At 36.2% G+C, this 17,290-nt stretch overlaps 1 protein-coding gene across 4 annotated transcripts in view; it reads right to left on the bottom strand.

Moving 5' to 3' along the window:
• The window catches only part of cntn5 (contactin 5), a 329,953-nt gene that overhangs the window by 133,014 nt on the left and 179,649 nt on the right, over window positions 1-17,290 (bottom strand). For all 4 annotated transcript variants that reach the window (XM_051870641.1, XM_051870638.1, XM_051870642.1 and 1 more), the window contains exons 4-5: window positions 11,561-11,684; window positions 10,575-10,750 (exon numbers count right to left, since the gene is read on the bottom strand). In XM_051870641.1, coding sequence (XP_051726601.1) covers window positions 10,575-10,750; window positions 11,561-11,684 — 300 coding nt within the window. The remainder of the gene's footprint in view (window positions 1-10,574; window positions 10,751-11,560; window positions 11,685-17,290) is intronic.

Genomic DNA, 17,290 nt, shown 5'->3' with positions numbered 1-17,290 from the left:
TAATCAACAGAAACTCAAAATATTATGTTAGCTGAATTACAATAATTATCTAAGTTGATTTGACAAAAAAAAAAAAAAAAAAAAAAATTATGATAACAAATCATGAAGATAATTTTTTTACAGTGTAGTAATTAATTGCTAGCAAACAATTACAAAGAAATGGCAAGTAACACATTGAATTAAACATGGAATTTTGAAGTAGAAAGCCTGAAATAATATTTTCCTGTAAAATCCTTTAATTGTAGTTTTTAGTTGATTTTATTTTTATCCTTTTTTCCTCTCCCTTATTTCACATCATTTTTATATTTCATAGGACAATAAAACAAATTAAAAGTTAAAGTTTTTATTTGATTTTATTTATTTAAAAAAATTCTAAACTTTCTCATGGTTAAGTCATTAAGTTCAGCACTAATTTTAATTGAGTTGAATGTTTTCATTCATATCAATGATTTTAGAATCTACCAGCCAATTAATTGGTTATCAGCTAGATTTTCCACCTTAGTTGTCAATATCAAAATCCATTCCAGTTTGTTTGTGATGAACAGGGACTTCTTGCACCGCTCCATTGCAGCAAAAGCACAAAGAGCCATCAACAGACGCAACACCTGTGTTAAATGCTCAAACCTGCACAAAATGAAAGAGAATAAGATCAAAGTTTCCTTTTTTCCATGAAAAAACGAAAGCATCTGGTGCAAAAAGACAAGATACCTCTCTGGAAATGCAAAAAGAAAGAAATAAAGTTTAAGAAGGAGCAATTCAATAGTTTATATCTTATTTATGTGAATTGGGCGGCTGACAGGCTGTGCTGTTGGAATGCAGCAAACGTCTGTTGGTTCTCCCTGGCTCCATGGCAGGAAAGAAGGATTGGTATGAGCTGTGTAATGTATGGCTTTGGAAAAGTGATCTCCTCCAACAAACTGTCACGAGAGAGCTGGGATGGAGAGGCTGGGAATCCCATTGTAACAGAGCAGATTATTGATTTATCAGGCGCTGTCACTACCGCCTTCTTGTTCTCCATATCAGCGTGTTATCCCTGGCCCTCGTCAATTTACTCTAGACATATGAATTATAACTAATCAATGCTCTCCACTGTAGTCTAAATGGGAAAATAGATTTTCTTTTGTTGTTCCTACATGGTCAGAGGAAAAGATGTGATAAATGACATATCTTTAGACACCCAGGGTCATGAAACATGAAAGTGGGGCGACATGTAACGAGATTTTTTTTTTTTTTGATTTTCCTATGGTTTTATTTCTTTCTTTGCACGCTAATGTAACGGGTGGTAAATTATGAGGGCAGTCAGTCCTGCTAAAATTGGCATCGTTTACAGGACTGTCAAAAACTACGCAATGGATTCTCGTGATGAGCGTCATAAACAAAGGGCCACATTTAAAGGACCTCTTTGATAGAAGTTGGGATAGTAAAGATAAAAATCTGTTGACAGGGTTTCTTTCTTCTTTTCCATCTCGTATTTTCCTGACCCTTCATCTTGCTTGGTAAAATGAGACCTTTGTAGGGTAAATCGATATTCATCTGTTCTCAACTATAAGGCAGGATGGGAGATAAGATAAGAATCTGCAAGAACTGATGCACTCATTTCAATAATTGTGTGCCAGTCTAAGACAATACATGACCTTTTTAAGGGGTATTTAAGCTTCATGCATCTTCATTGATTGGACTGCCATTCGAGTGATTGTGTACTTTTTACACAAGGCCATAAAGTCTAGTATTCATGTGCAATATGCAAATATAAAAACTGAATACAGAAAGTGACCTCACAAACCTCCACCTGCTGACGTAGTTTCGAGGAGTAATGTTTATGTACTGTATGAGTATATACTTATGGAGCCATAGCCTGTTCTTTGCCAGGCGAACTGGAGCCTATTGCGAGCCGGCTGCATGTTTCCACAGGCTTGAGGAACGAACGTTGCTATGTGATTCTAACGAACTGGCAGCTTGCATAAACTACCGGTAATCTCATCTGTCCTTTTCGGAGATAAATTGGAAAGTGAAACCGTTGTATCACTCGCTCTCTCGCACGCTGGGTTTCTCTCACGCATAGGTTTTATATATTTAGATATAAAGAGCAATATAGTGCAATGTTATTTGATTGCTCAACAGGACAGCGGCAGCATTTCTCCGCTCTCCGGCTCCATTTGAGACAAGCAAGTTTTTAGGGCCGGAGTTGAACTGATCTTTCTGTCCTGGAACCACCTTTTCCACGTGTTGGTGGGAAAGGGGTATCAGATGCATTTGCACTTGGCTGAGTCACATCTTGCATGCGTCTCAAACCAAACACACAATAGAAGACATAGACATGTGCTGGTATTCAATAATACAGTATATTGTGGTAATTAACATACACTGTGTTGCTATTGTGAATAATTCTAGAAACGTTATTATATGAAAGGTTTTAATATTTAGAACATATAATTTTTTTTTATAAAATTACACTAACTACTTAAATACATATATACTTCAATACTTATTTAACATGTCATACCATTTAACATGCAATAACATGCCAACCCAGACAAAAAAAAAAAAAAAAAAAAAAAAAAAAAAAAAAAAAAAAAAAAATATATATATATATATATATATATATATATATATATGGTTGAAAATGTTCTGATTCTTTATGATTGTTCTTTATACTTGGTTCTTTGGTACTTCAGCAATTGTATATTGTTTATTGTGTTCTTTTTGTTATTTGACAAAAAAAGTTCTTGGTTTATTTATGAATTATTTTTGTAATGTAACTCAATACCGTGATAATGTATGTACTGTATAAAATGTGATAAAAGCTTCAGCAAAGTCTCGAGTGTATCTTGGACCACATGTACACTTGGGATTTTCGTGACCAAATAGATACAACCTCAGTAAAAATGCATGTAAATGTGGCCATATTTTCATACCAGACTCAGATTTAGTAAAAAAAAAAAAAAAAAAAAAAATGTTTATAAATAAACTCAAGGTCCCGTTCTGTTCCATTAAATAAGGAGAAAATATATATAGAAAAAGAAAATTCTGCCATTTAATTTCATGAACATGTTTTTTTTTTTCCCCTTTATCCAACTTACCAATTTAAAATCCATTAGTGATTCAAAACTGATTTTCCGTCAGAAATGTCTAAATATGCACAACTGTGCCACACGCAGTTTAGTGAAGCATTTAATGAATGGGACTGAATGTATTTTTAGGTAAAGTTAACAGCACTACTACGTGCCTGATTAGGTTTACAGGAAATGCTTGTTCATTTCTGCTCGGAGGGCAAGTTATTTAAGTCAACTAAAATCAAAACATATGACATCATCGCCTGTTAATAAATTCATGGGCATTAAGTTTTCATTTTCATTTAGCCTGTCTGCCATTTTTGTTCAAACCAATATAAAAATCAGACCAAATTTTTATCCACTGTTTTATTCATTTTATTTGTTTTATGTTTTATGCACAATTTTGTAAAATAATCTGAGATGCATTCTAAAAATATAAACAATTCGGATAATAAGGTATCTAGAATTATTCACGGAGCAGATAAAATACTTAAAATCAATAATTATTTTTACTCATCCATTTTCTTAAAAGTGATTTAAACATTAGATTTACCATTTTATAAAAAAAAAAAAAAATGGTCAAAACTTTATTTGAACATGTAGTACATGGTAGTACATGATGGTAGACAACATGATAGATTACATGATAACATGATAACCCACCCATCGTATAAAACTATGTGAAATTATTTTATTATTGTGTGTATCAGTACTTTTTGAACATTTCCAGCACATTTTAACAATACTGTGATCAATCTTATTCTAACTCTAATTGTGATATGAAATTTTCATAACGTTCCATCTCTGGTTATTTGTACCATAATCAACTGTGGCTTTGTCCCAAATGGCTTTATTTGTTCTTGCAGCTTTTAGGACTTGCAGCAACACCCTCAAGTCCACAAGTCCATGATACCTAGTGTGATTTTACTGTAGGATTCAGAATGGTGCTCATGAGGCGCTATGCACCTTTAATGCATCAGGGCCTTTAAATAGAAAGCATAGGCCTAACTCCCTCAAATTTAGACACTTTCTAGTTCAGAGAATCCAGTTCCTGATGGCCCTGCTTTCTGTGGTCAAACAGAGTGGAGTTCTGAACAGAACCGCCCTATGTACATATCCACAGGCTTGTTCTTTCAAGCCATGATACCTAAGCCACATCCTTCCACTTTGGAGGGGTCTGCTGAGAGAGGGTTGGATCTCAGAAGGGAGTGAGATCAGAGACACTCCCTCTGCCTGCAGCCTTCAAAGCGTGGTCTGGTAACTAGCTTGAACCAGGGAGTTCTGCTTCTCAAAACAAAGAGACAGAAAAAAGGGCCAACAGGGAATGCTTTAGGGGCACAACACAAACTGTGAAAGGAATACAGACTAGTGGTTTTCTTTCTCTCCCTCTTTTTTATAGAAAAATGCATTTCTGAATCTCCAGGGGAGCTGTGGATAGTCTGTGCACACCAACCGGTTTCCCTGGCAAGAGTTGTGAGAGGTCTCTTACCAAGGGAGGGCTTTGACATCAGTGGCCAGGCTCAAAGACTAGGCCCCTCTCCAAACGGCACAGTTGACCATCTCTGGGAAACTCATGCCCGGCTTCCTCAATCAAAGACAGCAAACAAAGAGATCCGAGCTAAATGTTCCCCTACCGCTGGCTGGCTAGTAGAGCTGTTTGCATTTCATGAACCGAGACCTCAACCAATGCACTCCACACAGGGAATCATTGCCTTTAATCATTTTGAAATTGCACAGCAGTAGCTGCCAGCAGAAATCAGCTCTTGCGGCTTTTAAGTGCACTTCAGATTGCCCTGTTCTTGAATGTCTAAAAGAAAGTCTAAAAGAATCAGAGTGAATCCTGATCAGGGATGTGTTTCCCAAACAAGCACGTAACCTGCTACTTAACTAAAATGGTATGCTGCATCGGTGAAAAAACTAACTATAGCTAACATGACTGTTTCCCGAAAGTGTCACACATCTGTCATTCACAACACGTTGGTTAGGACTCTTGACGTCATGCAGGTGGTGAGTGATGACTTGCCAATTCATCGTTTCAAGATTGACTTAAAGTTTGGGTGATAGTTCACCCAAAAGTGAAATTACCCCATGATTTACTCACCCTCAAGGCATCCTAGGTGTATATGACTTCCTTCTTTCAGACGAATACAATCTGAGTTATATTAATTAATGTCCTGGCTCTTCCAAGCTTTATAATGGCAGTGAATAGAGGATGAGATTTTGAAGCTCAAAAAAGTGCAACAATCCATCATAAAAGATATCCAGACGGCTCCAGGGGGTTAATAAAGGCCTTCTGAAGTGAAGTGATGCATTTGTTGAAGAAAAATATCCATATTTAAAACTTTAAAAACTAAAAAAATAACTAGCTTCCGGCAGACAGTCGTACGCACGTCGAGAAGCTTTGATGCCTCTCGCTGTTCAAACAAATAGGGCTGGTCAGCAAACTCAAGCTCCTCTTATATTGAAATCCTCCAAAATTTCTCTTTAAAAATTCTCATTTTAGACTTCTAATTCATGACCGGTGTCCCCTTATTTACACCGTGGCACGATACGGCTGCGACACGGCTACCGGAACTGATCCGCAGCCACTCAAGTCAATGCTTGTGTTTACACCGCATCCAAGCCGCGCAGCTCAAATACAAAATAAAGTCAAAATAATCACCCTGTGAAGACTCCTGCTCATATTTCACATCACTAGAAGGCCAGAAATTGACGACAAGAGATTCAAAGTTGAAAAACTTGAAAAATGTTTGTCCTTGTCGTCCATAACTGGACTTTTAAGTGTATTAACTTCGTCTGTAGGCTACAGCAAAATAAAGTATGGCATAGCAATAAACACAATTAAACTGGACAAAATGAAGAGTTTGGTTCCAAAATGCGATAAACGCCATTTAAAAAAAAAAAATGAGTTTCCGTCAAATTCAGTATTGTATCTGGTCGGTATTGAAAAGTCAGTTATTAATTTTGCGCAAAATGCGTTGTGTTATTCTGTCATGTTTTCTCCATTTCTTTTCAAAACGCGACAAACGCCAGTCTCCTTTCTCTGCAGAATGCGATATATATCCGCTCAACCAATCACACCGCACCATTCCACACACTGTAAACAGTAATGGCATTGCTCTGAATACACCCGGCATCCTAGTTTTCCTTATCTGCTTTGTACTTTGTGATCAACAAAAAGAGAAAAATTAATAATTTTGACGCCATTGATGAAAATAATCCGTTTTTATAATAAACCTTTGAAAATCAAAATCTAGATTTGATTTTTGGTTTAATGTTTTTATAACCAAAAGATTCTATGTGAAAGTTTAAAACAGAAAATAGTGGTTTTCATCTTGCCACTTTCTTGGTAAAGAAAACACCTTTTTACTCAAATTAATCAAAATGGATTTATAATGTTTTGGAACCGAACTCTTCAAATATAACCATTTAGCCATTAAAAACACGAAAAATCAAGGAAAACAATGTCGGACAGGCAAATCTAGTGGTCTCGCGAATCCAGCCGCTTTGCTTCTGAAATGCTTCTGGTGTGAGTTGACACCGCATAGAGGACAGAACGAAACCTCGCCGGAGCCATAACGCGCCGCACACGCATGTAGTGTAAACAAGGGGTGTTTTGTTTTTCTCTCTCCTCTGCGCTTCCGCGTCCGTCAATACATCATGCGTCGGGTCAGAATTCACTCTTTCGCCATAAATCGATGCGTATGCCTGTCTGTTGGAAGCTAGTTATTTTAATTTTTAAAGTTTTAAATATGGATATTTTTCTTACACAAATGCATTGCTTTGCATCAAAAGGCCTTTATTAACCTACCGGAGCTGCGTGGATATCTTTTACGATGGATGGATACACTTTTTGGGGATTCAAATCTCATCCTCTATTTACTGTCATTATAAAGATTGGAACATAGGACATTATTTAATATAACTCTGATTGTATTCATCTGAAAGAAGAAAGTTATACACTGTAAAAAGTAGTACACTCTATCTACTCAATAAAATTGTGGCAACAGATTACACACAATATTATTATCAAATTCAACATATAAGAATTGAGTTAGAATTAATCAAATTAATTCCTTAAAAGTCAACTATTTAAAATGTGTAAAATTAGCAAACATTACAAAAACCACAAACTGACATAAAGGAGTCAAACTGCCCAACTAAATGAAACACTGATCACCATAATGGTGACTAAACATTTTTAATAAAATCAATATCAACATCTAAACCTCCGTTAATTCTTGTGTTTCTCGTTCCTTCAGTGATTCTGCTTGTTGTTATCAGGTGTCTTCAATGTTTGCAATTAAAAAATAAAGAGCTCCTTATTCATCTTTGACGTCTGTCTGTTATTCAGATATTTTTGTTTAAATTTGACTTAAATTTTACTTGTTTTAAATGGTTGACCTTTAAGGAATTAATTTGATTAATTCTAACTCAATTCTATTCGTTGAATTTAATTAATAATATTGCTTGTAATCTGTTGCCAAAATTTTATGGAGTAGATATAGTGTATTACTTTTTACAGTGTATACACCTAGGATGGCTTGGGGGTGAGTAAATCATGGGGTAATTTAAATTTTTGGGTGAACTAATCCTTTAATGTCAGATAATTGCTGTAAATAATGAACAGTATCTGAGGAATACTTTAATATTTTGATCTCTGTTGTTTTTATTTATTTCCAGATGTTTCCAGTGCACTGCAGTGCACTGCATGCTTATTTTGCTCAAAGCATGATCTTTACTTTACTTTATAACTTTACTCTACATGTTATACTAAGAAGAAACCACGCTTCTAATAACAGGTTGAGAGCTGTAGTTCTAACCATACAACTTTGCAATGTTGTTTGCGAATGTTTGTTGGAACTATGGTTTCGGGAAACACCAAATCTTTGAGCTAAGTTAATATTGACGGAACTTGCGACCATAGTTCACTAACGCTTAACGCACCTCATTTCAATATTACACTTTGGCAGTACTGATATAATCTGATAACAAACTATATACAAACTAATAAACTATACTATTGTAATGCATAAAAAACAAACCTTTTTAATATTCAACAAAGAATAGGAGCATCGGCTTGGTCATCATGAATAAAAGTGACTTATTTACTTTCTTAATGCATTTTCTTAGTGTTAATATGCATGATTCATCAGTTACTCAAATATATGCCTTCTTATTTTTGACGATCCAATCAATTCTCATCGGAGAAAATCAAGTCCCACCCCTTTCCTCACTGAATGTCCCGTTTCACTCGCTAATACATCAGCAAGTGGAAGTAAAATAGGTTGTGAACAGCGTTTCAAATTGGCTTTGGTGGCAAGGTGCGATAATGGTTAATTCATTTTATCGTAACCTCATTGCGCATGGACGCAGCACCATGTCAGACTCATGAGATCGCCCCCTGCCAATAAGAGTGAAAGATCCTTGGGTGTCCAACAGGGTGATGAATGGTGGCCATTTGTTATGTGGAGGCCTGGGAAAAGCTCTGCATCCCAATGTCTGCTGCCAAGAGCTTTCTTTTGTCTCTCCGACAGGCCTTCAGAATGGGCACACAATGAGCGGAGCAAGGTTACAGCCAGGCGATGGACAAGGACGACAGACAAAAAAAAATAAAAAATGAACAGAACAGTGTGTTCATGTGGGTTGGCATCTAATATAGAGACTCAAAGAAAAGACCGGATGACTTTAGGATCTTGTTTGCAGTGTTCTTTTTGATAGAAGGAGAGCAGAAAATGCAAGGCGGAATCCATTCTTCATGTAGGCGAGAGAACACGAGTGAACACCTCTTCAATACTACAGTTTGGGAAGCGAAAAACAGGCTTCCTAACCACAGCTGTAATACATTTACTGCCCGTAAGAATGCTACATCACATATATACTAAGTGTTCGTTTTTCTACAAAAAAAAAAAAACACCATGGGCAGTGAATAGTGAAGTACACAATCCCGTTGGGTACGCCAATAAGGCTATTATGGCCATCGCTCTTGGGGAAACTGTAAGCAAAACTAACAGTGTGTTTTCCAGCAAGCAATTGCGCCTCTAGCTCTACACTGCATGCTTCCGTGGCTTGTGATGATATTTTGGAGGGAAGCCAAGGGATTACTAGGGAAAGAAATGCGTTTTTGCTCTTGTTTTGTGAAGCAAAGTGTTAAGGGCACTTTTCCATGTGATGGAGACAACTTTGGGGCTACATTTTAAGGAAAGGAGCAAAGAATCAGGGGAATACCTTTAATTGCATTTACTTTTAATCAGTAGCATTAGTAGGAGGCAATCTTAGGGTGGGCATTTGGACATGCCAGGTGAGCATAATATCAATATGAAATATAGAAATAAAAAATTCAAATAAACTTTTCACTCTAATGCCCAATGTTTCCACAATGATGCATCATACTATAGTGGTTACAAATTGAGTTACATTGTTGTACAGGAAACACACACCAGATCAATGCAGAATCAAATAGAAGGAAAGTGGTGGCTCCATTTAAATCAACCCAACTAATTTCAGCAGGGCTATTAGCTAAAACTAAAACCATTTAAAAAAAAAAAAGCATTTCTTGAATAAGTGAAAAAACTGAAATTAAATATAATATAAAATATAAACATTTCTCATTTTTATTTAACATGATGTACTACTAAAATGACTAAAACTGAAATAAAAATTAATAAAATTAATATGAGCAAAATAATAATAAAAAAAATAAAAACTCTATTAATTTAAAAACTATAATACACTTCCCGGCCAAAAAAAAAAAAAAAAAAAGGCGCTGTTTGGATTTAAATAGGCAAATACTTAAGAGTCTATGGATGGATCATTATTACAGTGATTATTATTTTTCTAGCATGTTATATGTGTCATGATCCCAGTCTGTGTTCCCCTGTCTTGTGGACTTTTGTTGTATTTCCTGTCCTAGTGGCACTGACCTTAACCTCAGTGTAAGTTTTTGGGATGTGCTAGAGTAGACTTTATAGAGCGCTCACCTCTTGCATTGTCAATACAAGACCTTGACCAAAAAATGATGCACCTCTCGATGGAAATAAATGTTGTGATGTTATTTCCATCAAGAGGTGCATCAATTTTTAGTCAAGATCTAGTATTGACAAGGCAAGAGGTGAGCACTCTGTAAAGTCTATTCCAGCACATCCCAAAGACTTTTAATGAAATAAAGGTCTGGACTCAGAGGTGCTAATTCATGTTCCATTCTTTCACAATGTTAACCCTGGTGAATCTTGACATTGTCATCCTGGAATATGGCCATGATGTGTCTTCCTACATGGTTGTTTAAGGAATGAAAAGCTACACACTCCATCTTTAAGGGTTAAAAGAACCGTTGCCAAACATATAACATGCTAGAAACATAATAATCACTGTAATAATTATCCATTCATAGATTCTTAAGTATTTGCCTATTAAAGTCCAAACAGTGACTTTTTTTTTTTTTTTTTGGCTGGGCAGTGTAGTTTCTCAATGATACTAAAATAACACTGAATATCAGCATTCAAAATGTGTTCAGTTACTCACAGGCAAACTGCAGGAGGGCATCTCGACTCAGGATGATGCCAATGCTGTTTTCAGCTCTGCACTGGTATCTTCCATAATCGATGGCCTCACTTGCATTGTTTATTATTAAGTTCCCATCAATCAAACTGTAGCGGAAATCTGCTTCTGCGTCCACATTCGTTCCATTGATCAGCCAACTGCAAAAGCAATGACTCAATTAGAAAAAAAAAAGAAAAAAAAAAAGATAAATTATTGGATTCTGAGGGATAAACAATTAAAGATTTATACACTGAGGTAACTAATCGAAGACCATTAGCAAAAATGATTCTACTTTAGTAATTCTACTTATTTTGTAATTTAATGCAACTTTTTCCTTTACAAATTATATTATAGACATTAGTCATTAAGTTAAATATTCCAAAGTTTATTTTGTCCCCTTTTGGACATATTTTTTTGTATTTTATTATTATTAGGATTTGATGGAATATAGACATCACCTTGTAACTACTGAAGAGCTTGTTAGCATAGAGCCTGATGTGTCTTTATAACTTAGGCAGTAATATCGATCTAAATTACGACCGAGAACTCAAAACCACATCAGTGTCTGAGAACTCAGTCGTACCGAGTGGATCATTCAACCTCACAAACACCCGTATTTATTTATTTATGCTTATGGACGTTCAGCGAATCCTCCAGGCGGGAAACAGATACACTGAGGAATTGCTGACTGTTTCTCAAAGGTTAGAACTTCCGTGAGACTGTAGCACACGTTGAATCGCAGGAGCGTACAGTTTAGTGAGTCATATTTTGATTCTAGCACATTATATCAGTTCTGATTAGGAATCCACAGAGGAAAGTCTAACATTTGCATCATTAGCATTAGTCTAACAGAAATGCCACTCAGACAGGATAATAAGGATTCACAGTAAAGCTCCAGAGAAATTAAATGTCATTTATTATCCATTTAATATAACCTTATCCATGTTAATGAAATTAGTAAACCGTACCTGTAGGTCGGAACAGGGTTTCCTCTGGCTTCACAATTCATTATCACTTTCTTATCATCTGTATCCAGGGAGAAGATTGCATCATCTGGCTCTTGAATGAACACTGGACCAAACTCCTCGCTCTCTGGGGTCAGATGGAAGAAGAAAGGCAAAAGCATGGTTTTATTGCATGCATATAAACAAAATTAATCTTTTAAAAATATGACACTTTGAGCACTGTTGAGCGAATTCATAAAAACACCTCTGATTGGCCTTTGTGTTCACACACTCATCAGATATGTCTGTGACTGGCTACAATGTTCAACGTACGAGAGCGTTTGAAAGAACATGGAAGCATTTTAAAAAACGGGAGCATTCGAAAGCAGGCGTCTATCAACAGACCAGTCCGCTGGTAGATGCCTGTGTGTATCTGTCTAAGCGCTTAGTAAAGAGCGTCACTGATGTCTATTTACAACATGTTTTTGAGGCGTTGATTATTTTAGCCAATCACAGACATATCTGATGAGCGCGTGAACACAAAGGCCACTGACAACACTAACATTGATACTCGTCAAAAACAGGAATTTTATAATTGTGTGTGTTTTTGTTTGATCAAGCGCAATAAGACTCAAAAGAGAACTCAATTCGGCACTGGCACGCTGTCTGTGAAGTCGCTCTATGTGAACAGACACACGAAACACGCACACAGAAAGCCTCTTCTCAGACAGCGTGCCAGTACCGAATTGAGTTCTCTTTTGAGTCTTATTGTATTTGAATGGTTTGAAAGCACTTAAATGACTGATTGGTTGATCATAGGATAGGCCTACATGCTTTCCACAGAGCGGAACCCAGATAGCATGATCATATCCTGTAAGGCTAGCCAAAGCCAACGATTGCTTTGTGACATATGTCTAACGATTAAACAGAAAATATTATTCAAAGAAATGAACATTATTTTTGACAGACATATTATTATTTATTCATACAAAAAAGTATTTTTTTGACATAAGTAATACAAGGACAAGATATGTGAGTAGTCTAGGTTGTGGGTTCAAACATTGCAAGGGGTGATGCATGAGCTATCACTACTGTACCCTTGAGAAAGACACTTATGCTGCCTTCAAGTCCTCCTGGGAAGTTCCAACTTATGAGTTCAGAAATCGTATTAACTCAATATAAAATTGCAGCCGTATAATCATAACAACTTGCTGGGCAAGTTCATATTTCTTTCCCTCTTTTTTACTTCCAGACAAAGACAGAAGGCTTTTTTAGAGCTAGTAGAACAAATTTAAGAAGGGGAAAGATTGAGTAATTATGGGTGTAAATGATGCTTTAATCTGTGTTTTATCATGATTGTGCTATCACAGAGAATGATGGGAAATGTAGTCTTGTCACACAAGCTTGCTGTCTTATACACCATCTAAATGAGTCACATATTTGGCAAACTTTATTGCTATTCCTCAACAAAAAGTACATACAAACTAAAATATGTCATAAACACTTTACAACAATCAATTTGTGTACACCATAAATTTTTAATTGAAATACCATTAAATGAAAAAATAAATAAATAAATAAAATAAAATAAAATAAAAAATAAAAATCTATGCTTCCCAATGGAAATAATGCCATAGTTGTGTTGTGTACTACATATTTACATGACACACATGTAGGGAAATGAATTTGACATGTAGTCTAAATATAGGTATATAAGCTTGTTTCCGCCACTGAATAAAAAAAGGTAATTGGAACTTTTTATCTCACTATTCTGACTTTTTTTTCTCAGAATTGCATGATATAAACTCACAATTGCGAGTTATAATATAAAGCCACAATTGCATGTTATAAAGTCAGAATTGCGAGATTGCTTATATCTCACAATTTTGACTATATTCCTTGCAATTGTGAGTTTATATACTGAAATTCTGACTTTATAACTCACAATTGCAAGTTTATATCTCACAGTCAGCATTGTGAGATAAAAAGTCACAGGTTTTTTTTTTTTTTTTAATTCCATGGGGGAATCAAACTTCCTTATATAGGCTATGTAAGTCACATACAAAATGATGTTTTAACAATGCAAAACAGTTTTAGCTCATTCTACCAGTTGGATATACACAGCAGACGGTGCACATTAGGAATCCTGTTAACTGTCTCATATATTCAGCCCCCAGGGTGAACTCGATAACATATCTCAGTAGAATAACCAAGAGTCCTTCCAATTAGAAACACTCAGGAGATCTGCTCTGTCGGCACTCAGTGACTTTATGCTGAACAATGGGACCAATCTTAAATCTCAAATTGTATAACAAACACATTTTTTTGGGACATGTACAGTGTGTGCTTTTTGGATACAGGCCTATATCATTCTAATATGATTTTATTATATATGTTCCATGCTAAAACCATGTTTGGACATTATCCTAATACCATCTTTTGGGCATGTACCATGCTAATACCCTGTTTTTGCATATGTATGATACTGTTTTTATGCTAATACCATGTTTTAATACAATGTAGGCTACCATGTTAATGCCATTTTTGGACATGTACTATGATAATACCATTTTTTTTTTGGACATGAACCATAATACCATTTTTTTTTTTTTTTTTTTTGGACATGTACCATGCTAAAAACAATTTAAGATATGTACATACCACAGCATAAAGGCTGTCCACTGCTCTGGGTGTGTATCACGGTTTGCAGTGTGTGTGTGTGTGTGTGTGTGTGTTCACTACTCACTACTCTGCTCCTAATGTGTGTGCACTAACTTGGATGGGTTAAATGCAGAGGACAAATTCCGAGTATGGGTTACCATACTTGGCCTTCACGTGTCACTTTCACTTTCTTTACATGCTTTTTGGATATGTACCATGCTAATACCACTTTTTTTTTCAATATGTATCATGCTAATGCATTTTCTATGGGAAATAAATTGGACATAGCATGGTAACACCATGTTTGTTACACATACCTTGGCTGTACCATATTTTTTGCACATATCCATCATCACAAGACTAAGTTTTGGATGTTTACCAAGATAATGTTGTTTTGATAATGATGTTTTGGCCATGCTAGGTTTTGTGGTATTGTTTAGTAAATGCTATGCTACATGCATATGAATATCATTCATGGTATATCAAAGCGTCATGGTCGTTCCATCTTATGCCTTCAGTGTACAAGGTTCCCGCCACAATACTTTTTTAAGGATAATGTTGTTCATTAAATTATCAGGGCTGCATGAACATCTCTCCGCCCCCTGTTCGACATCCGCTATGCGATGGCTAAATCTGGCAAATGTTTTTTGTGCAGGAACAGAATTAGACAACAGAGAGAGAGAGAGAGAAGAGATGAAGGACCGGTGGGCGCAGAGTTCACGCATAACCTAGTCATTTGCAGCGGCTTGGAAGTGAGCTATCTAAGCTCTGGCTCTATTATTTATGGTCTGTGCTGCATGCATAATAAATCCCAGTGTGTACAGGCTGCAACATCGTCACTGTCTCGAGCTGGTCTCTGCCCAGGTGTCAGCACACCAGCCTCATATCTATGATCTGTGTAGCCAGACGCTTCCCAGAACCGTTGAAGGTCTCCAGTACAACCTGCATCATTGCCAGGACAAAAAACACATTTCTTATACATCACAGTCTGCTGCCGTGTTGCCCAGAAAAAGTGTCACATCCCTACAAGAGGGGAGGATATTAGATCCGAAGGGAGAGAATGAATTGAATTCAGTGTTAACAACATACAATCCAGGTAAAAGTCCAAGGAAATAACATTTGATGTTATAAGTAAGCAATAAGCTACGAGAGGTAAGCTATGTGCTGTATCGTGAACAAGTCACGGCTGAAGGGCATTGTTAGGCACGACGCGAAGCGATACAGCGATATTATTCACGATAAAGCACCAGCCTCGAGTACCTTATTGCTTTTATAAAACGGTTACCACACAATACAAATATTAAAGCCAGAAATATGTATCAATGCAACTTTCATGAAGTAAACTTTTTCTAAAAGCTTTCCTTCCGCTGGAAAAAATAGTCCCTGACCGTGAACAGCAACAGAAGTTACATTTTCACGCCATTAGATGGCGGCAAAGACTGTCTTTATGAGTGTGTCAGTCAGTAGCAAAGACTTTTATATTGAAAAGTCTGAATTGTTTTGAACACGGAACAAGACGCAACTGACAAATGCTTTGACTAGCGCTGTCAATCATGGGAAAACTGTTAAAAGGACAAGATAATACATCAGACATTTAAACAGATTTTTTATTATGAACATAGGACTGACCTGAAAGAAAATGCTGAATCTGAATGCAGGTAATAAACTCGCTCTGTCGGCGCCAATAGCCTAGTGGTTAGTGTGCTGACACATGCCGCAAATGCGTTCACGGCGACCCGAGTTCGATTCCCATCCTGAGGTCCTTTGCCGATCCTGCCCCCTCTCTCTGCCCCAATGCTTTCCTGTCTGCTCTCTACTGTCCTATCTGAATAAAGGCACAAAAAGCCCATAAATAAATAAACTCGCTCACTTGATCTCTTTCTCACAGTACTCTTCTACATGATACAGTAAGCTTCAATGAACAATATCAATTGAGAACATACAGTTTACATTGCTAAGAGTGGTTGCTAAGGGTGTTGTGTAGTGATACACAGAACCATTGGGTGAAGCAGTCATAGCCGTGTTTTATCATGAATAAAACACAGCTATTGACCAATCAGAATCAAGGACAGGAACTAACCATTTTATAATAAATGGTAAGCTAAAAATGCTAACATCCAAATTAACTTACTGTAATCAAGTCAAAAATATTATTTAATATTGGTGAATCAACCTAAATACATTAATTTGTACCACCAAACATACATTGTATGGGTTAAATCAGGTCGAAATAGCTGTAGTAACTAATAACTAATTCCAGGTTAACACTTTTTGCAGTGTGTTGTGGGTGTTTGCCATGCTGTTGCTATGTGGTTGATAGGGTATTTTACTTTGAAGCAAATTTCAGTCAGGTATTGCTGGTATATTTCCCACGTAATTACAAAGACACTGCAAGTAAGCGAATTAAACATGAAATTTAAGTAGAAAGAAAGAAATAGTATTTTCTTGTAAAACTTTCTATAATAATCCGTTTTATTTTGACTTTAGGAAAAAAAAAAAAAAGAAAGAAATAGAAAGATAATAGTAAGTCTGATCACTTAGAAAAGTAACAGCACACCTCTTGATTTCAACCACATGATTTTAGGTATTTTGGCCGTAGCACATAAATGATGTCTAAGTTACAATATGATGTCTTCAATTACACACATATCTAAATATGAGCAATAACAATACACTGTAATAAATGTCATTTTAACAGTAAAGGAATACAAACATGCTACAGTAAAAACATGTTAACTGTAAGTTACCTTACCATACAATGAAATAAAACTATACTAAAGTTATATTAGAGTTTACAGGACAAAACATAATTTTTCTGTAAAATGTTACAAACATCCAACATGCAAGTGTCTTTAAACAAAAGAATATGATTTCACATCTACCTTCAAAACGAACCCTCAACATTGTGAGAGAAGAGACCCTCATTTAGTCCATGCTGCTAAGTGCAAAACTGAATTCGACCAATTTGGTAGTCAGCTGTGTTTTCAGTGCATCTGTGCTGACAACAATGGAGTATCTTTATGTAAAGCAGTACTTGATTCACTCTAACACTCTGTCCTCTGGCTGCCTCTCGGCTGACTGTGGGCCTCTGAG

This window comes from Ctenopharyngodon idella, chromosome 18 (assembly GCF_019924925.1).
Source record: "Ctenopharyngodon idella isolate HZGC_01 chromosome 18, HZGC01, whole genome shotgun sequence".
NCBI lineage: Eukaryota > Metazoa > Chordata > Actinopteri > Cypriniformes > Xenocyprididae > Ctenopharyngodon > Ctenopharyngodon idella.
Note: the sequence above shows the minus strand (reverse complement) of the source record. Positions and strands in the feature narration are given on the sequence as shown.